The following is a 15,721-nucleotide window of genomic DNA, read 5'->3' on the forward strand; positions in this document are numbered from 1 at the left end:
CAACTAAGACTGTTAGTGAGGCTCAGCATGTGCTGAATTCTCCAGGCTTTTATCCTTGCATAGACGCTTTTGTCAAAATCTTTTCATATTGTGTATCTTAACAGAGAATTTATTAAATATGTAACCACAGAACATCATTAAAGGTTATGTAAATAAATATTTCAAGGTTTTTAATTTAACTCTCATAAAGAGGTGTTTGCTTCTTACATCCATCTGTAGCTGAAAGGCAAGTTGTATCCATGTCTCAAAACTTTTACTTTCAAAGTGAGCCCCTCCCTTTGGAAAGCAAATGCCAGTAATTCCTCGGGAACTCTTCATGTTCCTTATTGCTTTTCTGATGGAAAGGCAAACTCATACATATATACATATATATATATACACACACACATATATATATATATATATATATATATATATATATACACACACACACACATACTAAGTAAAGAAGGTCTTAAAAAGCTATGACAGATTCTCTTTTTTTCTTCAGCCACTGGCACCTCAGCCTTGCTCCCTTGCTGTCTGTGTGCACTGTACATATGGTTTAACTGCATAAATGGAGCTGTCCAAGAAGCCAGGCCCCAGATTCAAGGGTGACAGAGCTTACTGCTTACTGGCACCTGTGGGCAAACACACAACTGTGCCAGGGGAAATTACTTTGCCTGAGAAAAGCTTTCCTTGCTGGAAGTGGGGTGAAATTTTCCTTGCTGGAAGTGGGGTGAAATTTTTCATGAAGCATTAAGTTGCACTGTGCGTCCGTGCGTTTGTTTTCTTTAGGCACAGCAGATGTGTGACCATGTAACAGCATTTGTAACATAAACCACTGGTAAAAACATCTCAGATGGGAAATGACTTGAAAATTATGAGAGCTTTCTTCTTCTATTTCTGTGCACATCTTTTGCTTGCTACTGTTCAGATTTTCATATGCCTGAGTATATTGTCCTGTTCATACACCTTAAGAAACACTTCATGGGCACTTTCATTTCTGAACATATACACTGTGGATCATAAATGTCAGAGAAGAATCATCTCACAGAAGTTGACTTGAAAATTTTTTGGCACTGAAGTTATTTCTTTCACTTTTCTTGCAAATGCATTTTTCTCTCCTTAAAGAGCCAAAGATTTTCTTTAGGGAGCAGGTATTCTGCAGAAAATAAAAATTCTTAAAGGTAAGCTTCATGCTTGTAGAAGTAAAGAACAAGAGAGTAATGATTACTTCCTAAAAATATATTTCCATTAAATAGGAACTACTAATAAAAATTGCTCTCCTCTTTAACTAAACATTAGGATTTCAGTACAGCTGGCTACTAGTATGAATTGGAATGATGGAAAATAAAATTTGTAGCTGATTGATTAGTTCAGCAAATATTGTGGTTTTAAGACAAAGGGCAAATTTTCTCTGTGTAAATACTGGCTCACAAACTTCATGTTAATTTTGAACCTATAAAGATCCTGAGGAGCAGTGAGGCCCAAAAAAAATGAATTACCCTACAAGAGCAGCTGTTAATGGACCAGTCACTCACAAATTATAACAAAACTGATCAAACCAGTGGGAGTGTATTTAAGATACTACACTTATAAAGACACAAAATCCTGTATTGGAAGAGAAAAGAAGAACACAAAGGGAAGCTTGACTTTTTTGTTTTAATTTATTTTTAATTGTTTCCCAGAATCACTTTTGTTGAAAACAGTAACTCACAATTATATCAAAGGGACTAGAATTTCACCCATTTTCCTGCTTCACTCCTTTTTATTTGATTAGTTAGAAAAAACTGCTTCCAAAGAGTGAACAAAGTAATTCATAAACAGGAAAAAGTAGTCTGAAACTCTATTAATAACCAACTTATTTTTATTAGAGCAAATACAGTTGTGAAAACTGTACATTGTACATTTTGGGTCAAGAATTATAAATAGAGAAACTCATAGATAAAGAGTTCATTCTTTGACAGCAAGAAACTTTAAATAGACAAAATGACATTTTTAAGTACATTGGCAGGCTTCATTGTGCTGTCCAAAATGTAGTGTACAGTATAACAACCAATTATAAATAGCCTTTCATGTAAAATACAACTGTGCACGTTTTAGAAAAATACCAACAATTTGTTTTGAGCTTTGTTTTAAAAAAGCTTATAAATCATACATATGTATAAATGGTACTAACATGCTTACTTAAATTTATAAACATTTTTCATAAGCTTTGTTACCCATTATTTCCAGAGCATAAAGTATTTTAAATAAACATTTAATAGGAATTAAATATGTCAGTTACAAAATTACCTCTCCACGTAAGGAGACAGGGGGAGATTTAACAGTGGGATGGAACATTTCATCCATTAATTCAAGGCTTACACAGTAACTTTTAAAATTTTGTTCTTATTTAAAAATTACTTTCCTAAATTTAAAACACAATTTAAACTTTGCTGTTTTGTTTTCTTTAAAAATAAATATACAAGTTTTATTTTCATTTGCTCTCTTTCTGCTTTCTTCTTTATCCACACTGGCCAAAACACAGGAGTCTCAACATACTTCTGTAAAAAACACCACGGTGTTACTGCCCTGCTCGGAGCTGCTTCGCTGCACAACATTCAGTCCATACCTACGGAACTTTACTATGCTGCATCAAAAAATAGCTAATGGATTTTGTAAGAATGTTGCCCATTAAACCATGCAAAAAACTTAGAAAGTTTACAAACAGGTTCAAAAACTATACTGTATGAAATATTCTCTAATAGAGATAAAATAAACTGTAATACAAGCCCTTTGCTTTTTGCAGCTTTAAATTAAAATGTTTCCTTGCCAAATGATCACACCACATATCTTCAATAAATAAGCATGCATTTCATTAATATAGGGTACAATAATTACAGTATAATGGCACATAAAAAGAAACGTGATCACGTCGTTTGAACAAAGGGCTATGAAACTACTGAAGACAAACTTTCCAAATGAAACATTTTGAGGCTTTTTTAATGCTGAGGTAAAATTATAAATGGATTTTAAAGACACTGAAGGCATCAAATCGATAAACAATCACTTAACATTTTTAAATGCTCTACCTGAATGTATTCAACACAAATCTAGCATTTAAAAGTTATTATTTATTATGAACATTAGCTAACGGTCATTGGCATTAATGTGCACCCAGACAAGACTTTATTTTAACTGCTGTCAAAATACCTCAGTGCTGCAACATAATAATTTAAATCACCAATTACCACAGCACCAAAATTAAGAAAAAAAGAAAGAAAAAAATCAACATGCAAACCCTGTATCTCACCTTTCTTGGGTTATTTTGATATTCTATACCCTGTTTAGAATGTACTTCTACCAATGTAAGATTTTTTTTTTTTATAATTATGAAAAATTTTGCTTGGTATTTGCAGAAGTATTTGAGCATTTTAAGGAAGATAGCAGTACCTTTAAGTTTTGCAGTAATGGCATATTATTTACTGAACCTTCAGGCAGAATGACTCTTCAGATTTAAGAGAACGAATTTAAGAATTTTATCCCTGGACTAGGAAAATATATTTGATTTTTGGCTTCGGCTGCTAGGCAGAACCGGTAGCTTTCTCCAGGTTGGACTAAACACTACTTATGGCTATACATCAAATTTCATAAACAACAAATGAACAGAATCATGCACAGGCAAATGAAATTCGATCTCCCAGAACACTGCAGGAGATGTTAAAAGCAGCAGGTAATGGAATAAGACTGGTGACTGATGTTGCTAACTATTTCTTCTAATGAGATAGGAGTGAACGCTGGAATCACTTCCACAGCAACAGAATCCTCTGACCACATTCCTCTGGCAGTCGTTTTCCCATCTCCCCACTAAAAACATCAGACGGTAAAATAGTAAGGCAGCTGTTAACTTCCATCAACAAAAAGTGCAGCTCCGTACATTTCCACTTTAGTCACACTCTGCTGGAACAGATGGACAAGCCAACGCGCTTCACTGGCGGGGCTGCTTCAGCAGATTATTTTGTTTGTTTTCCAACATGGCTGCTTGCTTCAGCTTTCAGAGGACCCCAAAGCCACGAGCCACCAGCAGAGAAACTGATCTGGGCCCCTGGCTGAATTTTCCAAGTTTCATCTCTCTTGCGTCCCATCCTAATTCCAAGCCTCCTTCCCTGTGTCTGAGTATGACAGGTGCCATTTAAAAGGCTGATGACACAACTGCAGAGAACTGTGGGCTAACACCACTAGTTGTCATGACTTCACTGAAGGGTCAAAACAGTTACAATATTAAATAACTATGTTGAATCACATTCAGGCATAGCTAAAATTAAAGTGGGGAACATTAAAACTATGTGAAGAAATTAAATCTTTATTATTTAAGGTGGGGTGGATATGGTGATTTTATATGAAAGCGAGACCTTTCTTACCTTTCCTAATTCCAATCAAGTTAGAAAATGGACAAAAAGAATGGCTAAACCAATATTCAACAGCATTACCAGGGCGATCATGACTGAGTTAGGGCCCTGAAAATAAAATAAAGATATTAGAATTAATGCAACCTCCCACACAGGCACAGCAACAAACAAGACCCGACTTCACAATTTCTACAGGTTTTGACCTTGCTCTGAAGGAAACAGACCCTGCTGCTGAAACACAGCCTCTACCCTTGATATTCAGGTAAGATAAATATCACCTGTGTGAAAATGAGCTGGATAAATACAGGTGAGAGTACATTACTTCTCTGTTCCTAACCACACTGAGATTAAGCCACCTGACAAATACAACTGCATCAACAAATGAAAACAAACCCATCAACAAATGAAAACAATGTCAGCTTAAAATAAAACAAAACAAAGAATGTGAACTACTTTAGGAAAGCCAGAGTGCTGCTCTTCATCCTTATAGAGGGTTCCTTTCTCAGTTCCAACCCATTTCAAAACAGACATAACAGAGATGCTTTATAAAAAGAATACGCTTTTTTGATAACCCAAACAGAAAAAGAAAATTTACTTACCGTTGCACTAACAAACCTTTTTCCATTACACATTACAATGCATTTTGCAGCTGCAAACTTACACTTGTTTTGATTTACTCAGACACTTCTCTTAAAGACCTATGCACTGAAGAATTGGAAAGTCAAAAAACTCCTTCCATTCCTAGCTAGAGCTAAAATTGGTTAGAAAGTTTAAATCATTACACAATTTTAGTGTTTCTGTGAAGCCAGAGAACATTTTTAAATTACTTTTAGCAATTTTGGACATTTTTTATTTTTTAAATGGATGCCTTCTAATGATCAACTTGAAAATATGTCCCAACAGATGAAAATACTCAATTCTCTTCTGCCCTTAATATATTTGGTTTATTACAACATGATTTTATGAAGATTTTAATACTCTTTTATTTTACAGTTGCACTGTAAGCAGAAACTTTTCATTTAGACAATATTTTCCTAAATCACAAATCATGAAGCCCACTAGAAAATCTGTGCAGATAACTATCTTGTGAGCTACATAAGAATCACTGGCTTGTGTAAGAAGGTATATATTGAATGAGAAATAATACAGTGATTTCACTTTTCATATGAGGCATGCCCTGGAGAAGTTCATTATGCTTCACGACCACATGATGCTAACATCAACTATATAATTTCTGGAATGCTGAGGTGGAAGAACTTACTGTTAGTAATTTGCTGCAACAGTGTAAGTGGGAAGCTGTGGAATAGTACTTGTGTCATTATTGTATCACACAGTCTCCTGAAACAGTCTCACTGAACACCTTTAGTCAGAACACACCATTACACAGCAGTTCAGATGGCAGGCCAGATGCTGAGTAAGTCACAAAACATGTTATGTCAGGTACTGCTTAAATCTCTGGTGAGCCTAAACCTCATCAGCACCTCTATCCATAACAGCCACCAAGTTCCCTTTGCATCAACTCAGAGGTGTCTGTTCACATGCTGAGAAGCACGTGTTCAAGTTCAAACAGTGACTGAGATTATCAGAATGCCAATTAAATTATGCCATAGGGGTAATGGTATTGGCAGTAGCACCCACATTTTGCTTAATGGTGAAATGTCTAAAATATTCACTAGGGAATTGAAGACCCAGGTTTAATGACACCTTAGTCAAAATGATTTTGAATAACAAGCTCCCACTTAACAGCAGTATGTTTCAACCATCAGGTCACAGAACAAAAGTGGAACCATGCTCCTTCCTCCTTACTGGAAGTGACTCACTATGTGCCAAAGCATAGGAGACACTCGGGGGCAGAGAACAGGCATAAAATAAAGCACAGCTCCAGATATGGTTACCACAGCACTGTGAGCAGCCTTGCTCTCTACAGAAGTGTGATTTGATTACACTATTCATCTCCACTAAGATGTCAGTTCAACATCTTTCTTTCTGGTGTTAGGCACTGGAACAGGCTGCTCAGGGAAGCTGTGGCTGCCCCATGACTGGAAGTGCTGGATGGGGTTTTGAGCATCCTGGTCTACTGGAAGGTGCCTCTGCCCATGGCACAGGGGCTGGTCTTTAAATGTCCCTTCCAAGGCAAACACTCTATGGTTCCACAATCCTATGATTCTAATAGAGATTGTCCATGTGACTCCCATCAGGTCAATGGCTCCTTTATAGGCTGGAATCCCACCTAAGGATTTTACAGTTCTACTGCTCCAGGAATTGCAAGGAACTGTGAAGATCATTGCCAAGAACCATTACAATTTTTCAGGATTTGACCATCTAGTACTTTGCGTATTTGAAAATAAAATCTATGAAAATCACATTGATTTACTGCAACTGAAAAAAACCCTGGAACCTATGGTGTCTTCAGAGGAGCCAAGCACTTGTTAATTACCTGAAATACATCATGGAACAGCATCCTGGTAGGTGCAAGACAGATTTTTGCTGATTGCCAAATTGGCACTGCAGCTCTAATGGCAGCTCAGTATCATTAGTGCACAGTCTCAGGTAATTAGGCTTGTTGGGAGGGAAAGTGACTTCTCTTTTGATAGATCTGCCAGTTAGGTTAGGTGTAACAATCTCACCACAATAAAATTAGAAAAATAAGGCTAAAAAACCCAGGGGCTATGCTCTGAATCAAGATTCAGCTACAAAACAGAAGCAAGTGACACCTTAAGAACAGGGCTGTTGAGTTCACATGAAAATTATGTTGTATCTTTATGATAATGAACTATCATAACAATATCTCTTTATACAAAGAAGTAAAACTTATATTATTTGGCCTGCTATGTACATTATGCTTCACCTTCTGATAACCATACCTTTCAGCCCAAAGCAGGATTTCCTGATACACTAAAAATGATCAAACAACGTTTATAAAGCACATAGCTATTATGCAATGAACTACCACCTGTTTAGGAGACACCTATGAAATAAGGATTTAATGCTTTAAGACAAATACTACAAGTAAGACTTTAGTGTCCTGCAAGGGCTTAAAATAGCAAATGCCAAAATTAGTTTGAACAGTCCTAGACTGACTAGAACAGGTGCACTAAAAAAGAAAACTACTACTAAAGTAGAAAACCGTCAGTCCTGCTTGAATTCACCTTTCAGCTTCTTGTAAGTTAGGTATTTATGTAGTTCAAAATACAACCATATGATTAGTTTTCATTTGGGGAAGAAAGAAAGTTATTTTCCTAAGATGTAGTGCCAGGAAATAAAAGACTAGGCTTGTAATTCCATTGCATTAGGAATGTCTATTAAATTTAGCCTAAAGTTCTTGCTCAGAAGTTTGTTTTTAGGATCAGGCAAATACCGATCTATTTTTCAAACATCATGGTATCTACAGCCCTTACTAAATGGATGTTAGGTGAACAAAAAAAGAGAATTGAACAAAAAGATGGGAGTAGAATCATTGGGTAACATTCAGGTAAAAACCAGGTTAAGCACTGCGTGTTTAAAAATCTTTACCTTCCAAATGAAAAAAATAATTACAGTTAATAAAACACTTGAGCCCAGGCTTGTTATTTGTCCTAGGGCAGCACATGGATATGTAACAGGCAAAATAAAAAGTGTATTAATGAATACTACAATAGTGTTTTGTGAAATTCAATCCTATTTTTCACTCACATCCAAGAGAATTTCCCATCAGCTCATATTCAAGTTGGGACAGCAGTGTGTAAGCTGAAACTGGGGCTAGAGGCTGCTAATGACCAGAAACACCAGTATTGGTTTGTGGTCCAGGGTCTCTGTGAACACTTCACACTGTGCTAATGTAAGGTAATGTGAAGGAGCCTCATTCTCAGTGAAAGAGGGGTGATTTATCTCTCAGAAACGACAGGTGACTTTGTCATTGTGCTTTATGTAGGATTTCACCTTGATAAAACCGTGACTCTTATGAGTTCTGGAATAATTTCAAACTTTGATTTTTGAATATCAGGGAGTAACTAAACAGAGAAAAAAAATGCACTTAAATGCATGGTCTAAGAAGCATGTGCTGATATTTTTCAAGTATAATGCCAGAAATGGGGATATCTAGAGAATCAAGACTGTTCCTATAATTAACTTATTGTACAGATGATACTCAAAGACATTCTTAAGAATGTAACATTGTCAGAAAATATGAAACACGAATTTGAAAACTGAAACAAGCTGCTACAAGCTTCGCTGCAAATAAAGTAATTTAAAGTTCTTAATCCAAATGAAAGCTGATGTTTCATTCAGGTATGAGAAATGGCTTTGATTTAGACACATAGAAGGAGGAATTGAAAATCTTCCCCTCTGTATCTGTGCTCTTAAAGCATTATCACTGGAAACCTGGAAAAAGCACAGCACAATTTTATACAGCACTTTCAGATAATCTAACAAAAGTGCTCGATTAATGTTAATAGATTCATTTTTTTGCATTCCAAAACCATGTTTTATCATTCTCTTTTCGTGAGAGTGAGAGTTCTTTTCTCTTTATATTCCTTAACAAATATATTTTAGAACTTTTATGGAGGATCTAAGGCAGACTTACTTTCAAAGCATAACAAAATAATTTGTCAGAATGACTAAAAAGCAAATGCAGTTTCTTACTGAAATAAAATCATTCCCCAATGCAACTCTAGAATTCTGAAGTCTCTCAACATTCAGAAGCATCAGGATAAGGAGAAGTACATTAATTAGGAAATGGGAGGATGGATTTAAACTAGAAGAGATTAGGTTTAGATTAAATGTTACGAAGAAATTCTTTACTGTGACAGTGGTGAGGCACTGGCACAAAGTGCCCAGAGGAGCTGTGGATGCCTCATCCCTGAAAATGTTCAAGACCAGGCTGGATGGGGCTCTGAACAACCTGGTCTAGTAGAAGGTGTCCCTGCCCATGGCAGAAGAGTTGTGAAGCCAGATGATCTTTTAAGGTCCCTTCCAACCCAAATTATTCTATAATTCCATGTATCTGGCTTCTCCACAGTAACTGTGCTCTCTTAATCACTGCTTAATTCCAGCACACTGTTGAGCTCAGTTCAGGGGCACTGCAGAAGAGGCTACTGTTTATCTGAAGCTGAAAGGTGAGGCTGAAAATGAAAAGTCTCCAGCAAAGTTAACAGTCATTCTGTTCTGTTTCTCCCCCAGACTGCTAGGCCAGTAGGCCACTCTTTTTGTATTAATCAGTTTAGCATTTTTACTCTCAGCATTTTGAAGAAGTAAGCACGTAGGAAATTTAGTCTATAAGGGCAAATTTACAAACACATATAGAAGACTAGAATCTTTAAAAAACACCCACAAACATCTACATACATCTTAAGATACTGTTACAGTAAAAATGAATTCCTAAAATCTACCTTCCTTCCATACTGGAAAGCTGGTAATGAGAATAATGCAATCAGGATGCTACAAATGAAGCAGAGTGACCTAGAGTAGAGTTCCCAGATACCACTGCGGTATCAGTGAACAAACAGTAGCTAATGCACAGTATCTCATCATTTTTACACCTGTTGTGATAACAGGCTGTAGGTTCATGGTCCTTATCCTGATTATTCTAGAAGGTCATAAAACTGCTGTTCAGATAGCTTACTTGTGAAGATGAAGCCTCCCTCAGCTCCAAAATATTATTTGGAATGAAGGAAAAAAAAGGACTATTTCTAGTGACTTATTTTCACCAGAGCTAAAACACAATTCCAATTCAGCCTAAAATTTATACATGCTCACTCAACATTTACAAGCCTGTCAGCTTTGTGTTACCCTACATAGGAGAAATATCTGTGAGATTTGAAAGGTTAAAGGGCTGATATCAGCTGTAATACAGATTTGCAGATTACAAAACCTCTGTGAACATCTACTTTGATCCGCACAAAACAGAATAAAAGCTTCCAGCAGAACTAGAGAATATCATCTTGGCAAAATGCTCATTATCAAACTACTCAGTGATGGCTCCAAAACCCTGGCATCTGAAAACTGATGGCACATTTAATCAAGATCCTTAAAATCAACTTAAAACAAGACTTTTATCTGAATCTTTCTAGCTGCTGGATCTTCTGACACATTTGCTTGTTAGCCTGGGAAACTGTTTTATAAAACACACTTACAGAAAGTGATTTAGTTCATCGGGATTTTTGTACCTTGAATCTTTCATTGTAAGATATGTTTTAATCATTCCTGCAGCTCTTTGTGTGACTTTCCCTCAAGGTTTTTTTTTTTTTTTCATTTTAAATCCCCGATTTACAGACACTATCCCAGAAGTGGTTGCACCTGTGCCAAAAGCAGAACAGACTCCTATGTACTCTTGCTTAATCTTTCCTGTTGATAAATCTGAGGATTATATTAGCATCTCTGAACAACAGCAGCCAACTGGGAGCTCATGTTCAGTTGCCTCTCTTGCTCCTGATCCACCAACCTTTTCCAGTTCTGATCCTGCAGTGTCAGGCTCTATAAATTGTCTTTCATATACAATATAATATTTTGCTGTGCTGCCATGGATAATTATACTTTCAGCCTTCTCAGCAGTTGATTTGCATGAGTTTGTATTTGCCTTCATTACAGACCACTCTCCTGGTCTCTGTGTCTTCTATAAACTTCATGGACAATATTCTCATGCCCTCTTGTATGTCATTAACAAGAATGTGATTAGAGTAAAAGAATTAATGTAAGAATGACCTCACCAGAATAATATCAACTAACTGATGGTTTTCTAATTACTTTTTGAGAACCATCAGTCAGTTTTAAAAAATTCTTTTAATGTGACATTTAGCCTCTGCATTACTCTGGTTTGCTTGTCAGAATCCATGACCATGTAAAAGCAAATCAAGTGACCTTCTTGATTGAGACGACGATTCTTCTGCCACACCTGAAGATGTCAAACTTGTTTGACAAGATCACTTACAATTCATGTTGGTGGGAAATTACTCCCCCTCATTATATCTAGATTTACTATTAATGAAGTCTGATGTCAATTATTCAAGTGTTTTGCATGCGATCGGTACTAGGCTATCTCTTTAAATGGGTCATTCTGTTTGTCCCATCAATAATGACACACTGTTTTGTAGAGTACCACCAAAAATGACTCAAAGAAACAATGCTTATGAAAGAAAAACATTATGACTATTATCTAGAACTCTTCATTCACTAAAGGCTAGCTTTAGTATGCAAAACTAATGCTTTCCTGAGTTTCTCTTGGACCAAAAATCACAGAAACATCATCAGAGATTCTGAATTTCATACCTGGCTTTTTCTTCTAACATGAAATAGAAATTACTAGTCATTACTCTTTTTCTGCATAGCTATTGACAATTTTATCATTTTTAAATAATAACGAAATTAAAAGGGTCTAAAAGGGTAGTTTTAAAACTCCTTTGCTCATTTCAGGCTGGAATATTTCTTCCTCACTCCAGATGAAGTGGGTTTTAACTAGCAGACTGTATCCAGATGAAGATTTGACAGGGCTTAGATTGCAAAGCTCAGCACTTGGAGGCACAAGGGCAGTGAAAGCGAAAACGTTTCTTGTACTTACCGAGCTGTTTCCTACTTCTTTCTCCATTGCTGAATGTGACTCATTATTAGCTGGGTTCTTTGGTGCAGCAAATTCTGGTTTCTTAATTTTTATGTCAGGCTTGTTTTCTTTGGCATCTGGCTTACCCCCAGATCTAGCAGGACTTGGCTTCTGAGAGGGTGGTATCCGTGCAAGTGTTGATGGTGAAGGGTTGGCATATTCATCTTCTTCCCTGAGCTCCTGTGGAAGCGCTGTTGGATTCATTTTTACATAATAGCCATGGTAGTGACCATGCAGCTCTCCATTCTCTGTGCTGCTGGCATTGTGCTGGGCTGAGAACTTTGGCTGGTGTTTCCCAGCTGCTTCCTCCTTCACTGGTGCTTTTGAATATAAAGGCTTGTTAGTTGTGGGTGTTATATTCTCAGTTGCTAAAAGCTTTTTTTCTTGACTGAGTCTTGCCCCAGAAGTGGAGCTTTGCCTTTTCAGTTGTTTTGAAGGAGAAGTCTCAGAAGAGAGAGGAGGACTATTTCTTGGGCTTGCTTCTGGGGTTCGAGGGGGTGTAGTACCTTTTCGATAAAAGTGCGGTGACTCTTTTGGGGAGGGTGGTTTCTCCTGACCTTTTTCTTCAGATTTTTCTTTTGCATCCATTCCTTCTTGAAATTTTTGTTTGATATAATCAGGGCCTGAAAAATAGTGCAACAGAAATACTAAGATCAAAATGAAGTTCACAGTGAAACTATTGCACTGGGATGTCAGACTGTACTGCCTTGCTAAAATGCAGGCAGGGGCATATGTTACCAACAGTTCATTGACATTCACAGTGATTTACTCCAAATTGTTTAGGAACAGGAGTTACTGCAGTTTCTTGGTAATTGCTGGAACTATTTACTAACTTGGCTCAGTCACTCTACATCTTCAGCTTTTCAAAGGGACACGGTTTTTAAACTGCTCCTGAGTGAAGTCTGAGTGACTGAAGATTGTCTAACCTTACATCACCTACCATTCCTTTTCTGAGAGGCAAGTTTTGAGGTATGTTTTGCTTGATTACCCTCACTAATTTAAATCCTCATGATCAGAGCACCTGTTTGATATGTAGATAGTCAACCATGAGAATGAAATGTCTCTTCTGTTCTTATAAGCTACAGGGAAAAGGGCTTCAATCGCTTTTTTCCCCCTTTGGGTGAATGTCAGCTTGTCTTACATACACATATAAGTGCCTTAAACTCTCACAGGCTGGCTCTGTCTTCCAGAGCCAATCACTCCCATATGAAGACCCAGGTTAACCACTCTAGTCACTAATACAATTCCTGCTTAGAAGGCAGGAATACAAATTCTTTTACATTCACAGGAAAATACTCACAGAGCAGCAAGTGTGAAGAACATCCTCTTCCCAAATTCTAGCTAAACACCCACATGCATGTTCACTACTAGGACTCATCAAAGTGCATGTCTGTACAGCTGTTAACATAAACAGAAACTGGGTGACATGCTCTGCTCCAAGTTTTGGTTCTCAGATTTAATTGTTTAATGATAAGACCGCAGCAAACACTGCTGAAGAAACAAAATTGCTGTAAATCTGTATGCCCTGTAGGCAATGTTTTCTGCTTTACTTCCTAGAGGTCACATTTCAGATTTCAGGATCAGTTTCCCTTAAAAGTGAGAAGCTGGGGAGCTCTGTGATCCAAGAACTGCTGGCAATCTTCGTGTATTTTCAAAAATGGCTTCTGAAAAATACAATGCAACTTGTTTGTCCACTTCTATTTTCTCCAGCACCACAACTTTCCTTTGATTTCTTTACCCTTCTCTAAGTGAGCCTTATCTGTGCTTTAATTCATAGAGGAATTCTGTGCCCAGAGAAGAATGTCTGCACACATTTTTCTGCTTTTGAGTTTAGAGGAGGCTCTAACTGGGCTAGGCAGATACAGTGTTTTTACAGATGCCAGAAGCATATGCATATCTAGGCAGTGCGAAGATGAGAGGAAGGAAGAGCAGCATGAAGCTTTTGGAAGTTACTGAGTCATCTGGTAAGTAAGCATTGCTGAGAAGAAGAATTACTTGGCATGCAAGGTCTTTTGAGCAGGAAACATTTCTGGCATATCTGAAAACCAGGGGTGGAAACAGGGAGCTGTTAAGAAAGAAGGCTAGACACAGACAAGCCAGGATTTGTTCTCAAATGACATTTGAGGAGGAAGTTTTGAGGAGTTAAGCCTGCACAGAGGGAGAGAACTAGAGGCCCTATTCACAGCTTTTTATAATCTTCCTGGTAAAAGGGAAAGGCAGCAAAACACAAATTAAGAGTTTCCATATATAAAGTTACAGGTATGATCGCCATTCAAAAAATTCTCCATCATGTTGGGGATTTCCTTCCATCTTTGCTGAGATACATGAGGTAATGCTGAGGGGTTTAACCTGCATAAACTTTATTTTTCATATCTTTTCACATTAGATATACTTAGGGGTGTAAAGAGAAAAGGATACCTAAAAGAGCTCTGACTAATCTTTAAGCCCAAGCCACAGAGCTGTCAAATTGCAATGATTATTCATTATGGACAGACCCATATTCACATTAGCTTGCTCTTTATGACTGCTGTGGCTAAAGCATCTAATTGGAACACTATCTCCTCAGTCTTACAATGCTGCCTAAATTCTGAAAATTCACATACTGTGACAGCTCTGCACGGCCTCATTTATGTAAAGATTTGACTTTTACTAATATCTGACAGCACTTGACAGACTTTGAAGACACTTTCATAAGGAAAACATCAGAAAATGACATCAGAAATTACTTCAGAAATGTCATCATTCTCCACCCTTTTGTTGATTGCATTTCCTGCAATCAACAAAAAGCCTCCCAAAGTTGGCCAGAGAAAATCCCTCTCATCAAGAGACCTCCAAGCTGTTGGAATTTTTGAAAATAGAAGGGAACCCATGGTCTCAGCTGCCCATGTCTCACCAAGAGAGCGGAAGAGTGAAGAGTAAAAAACTTAAAAGCTAAACAAAAATATAATCTGGAGCTCCCCAAAGAAGTTAAGTTTCAACAGGCTAACAATGCCACACATTCACTGGGTTTTTGGAAATATTTGATGCTATGTGACAGTGAGAATGCTGCATCCAAGGAACATCTGAGGGTGTCTGACCAGACGTTCAGGCATCGCCTTAACACACCACAGCAGCCCTCCCTCTCACCCCCAGAACATCACATATGGATATTAGAGAAACATCCCTTGCCTCCAATCTTGTCAGGCAAGTCTTTCCAGCACTGAAATTCCTGGCCCTTTGCTGAAGTTCACTTTGGAGATTGTCCAAATCCTTTTTAAACATCTGTTCACTGTATCCAATACAATTGGATTGTGCACTTGTCCAAACCAGTGACTCCAAGCAGCAAGAACTCAGCTCCCACTTCTTCCAAGGACTAAGAGCAGTCAGGATTTACCCTGTCCCCTTTGTTAAAGACATGACTCTACAGACATGGGTAAGGGAGTCCTTCATCATAAGAGTAATCTACAGCACAAGTTTAAAGAAACAAGGGCCAAGGGAATTTTTAAAGAGAGTCACTAACATCCTTTCTTGTAACATTTCTTAGCTGGCTGATCTTAAGGAGGAAGAGAAGAGAATTTGAGGGTAAAGTGGGATTATCTGACCAGGAAATAAATGCAGCACTCTGGTTCTTCAGTTTGCAGTTCAAGCAAGCAGTAGATCTAAACAGGATACATCTGAATGCCTAAGGAGAACCTGGTCTGGAGAGCAGAACCAAGAAATGCTATCTAACCAGTAAAGGTAAGATGAACCTGCATGTTACAGGGACGTGCTGGCTGTGCTACTATTGGATCAAAATTGA

The 15,721-nt window shown here is 37.5% G+C and overlaps 1 protein-coding gene across 4 annotated transcripts in view; it reads right to left on the reverse strand.

The window, feature by feature from the left end:
• Positions 1-1,630: 1,630 nt before the first annotated feature.
• Positions 1,631-15,721, reverse strand: part of JPH1 (junctophilin 1) — an 82,509-nt gene continuing 68,418 nt past the window's right edge. Inside the window, exons 4-6 of one of the 4 annotated variants that reach the window (XM_059862479.1) lie at positions 11,905-12,566; positions 4,386-4,481; positions 1,631-3,831 (exon numbers count right to left, since the gene is read on the reverse strand). In XM_059862479.1, the coding sequence (XP_059718462.1) occupies positions 4,401-4,481; positions 11,905-12,566 (743 nt within the window). In that variant the 3' untranslated portion in view covers positions 1,631-3,831; positions 4,386-4,400. Of the gene's footprint in view, positions 4,280-4,385; positions 4,482-11,904; positions 12,567-15,721 lie in introns of all 4 variants that reach the window. The other 3 variants (XM_059862472.1, XM_059862488.1, XM_059862463.1) reach the window with 3 other exon arrangements.

The sequence above is a fragment of the Haemorhous mexicanus genome, chromosome 1 (genome assembly GCF_027477595.1).
Source record: "Haemorhous mexicanus isolate bHaeMex1 chromosome 1, bHaeMex1.pri, whole genome shotgun sequence".
Lineage (NCBI taxonomy): Eukaryota > Metazoa > Chordata > Aves > Passeriformes > Fringillidae > Haemorhous > Haemorhous mexicanus.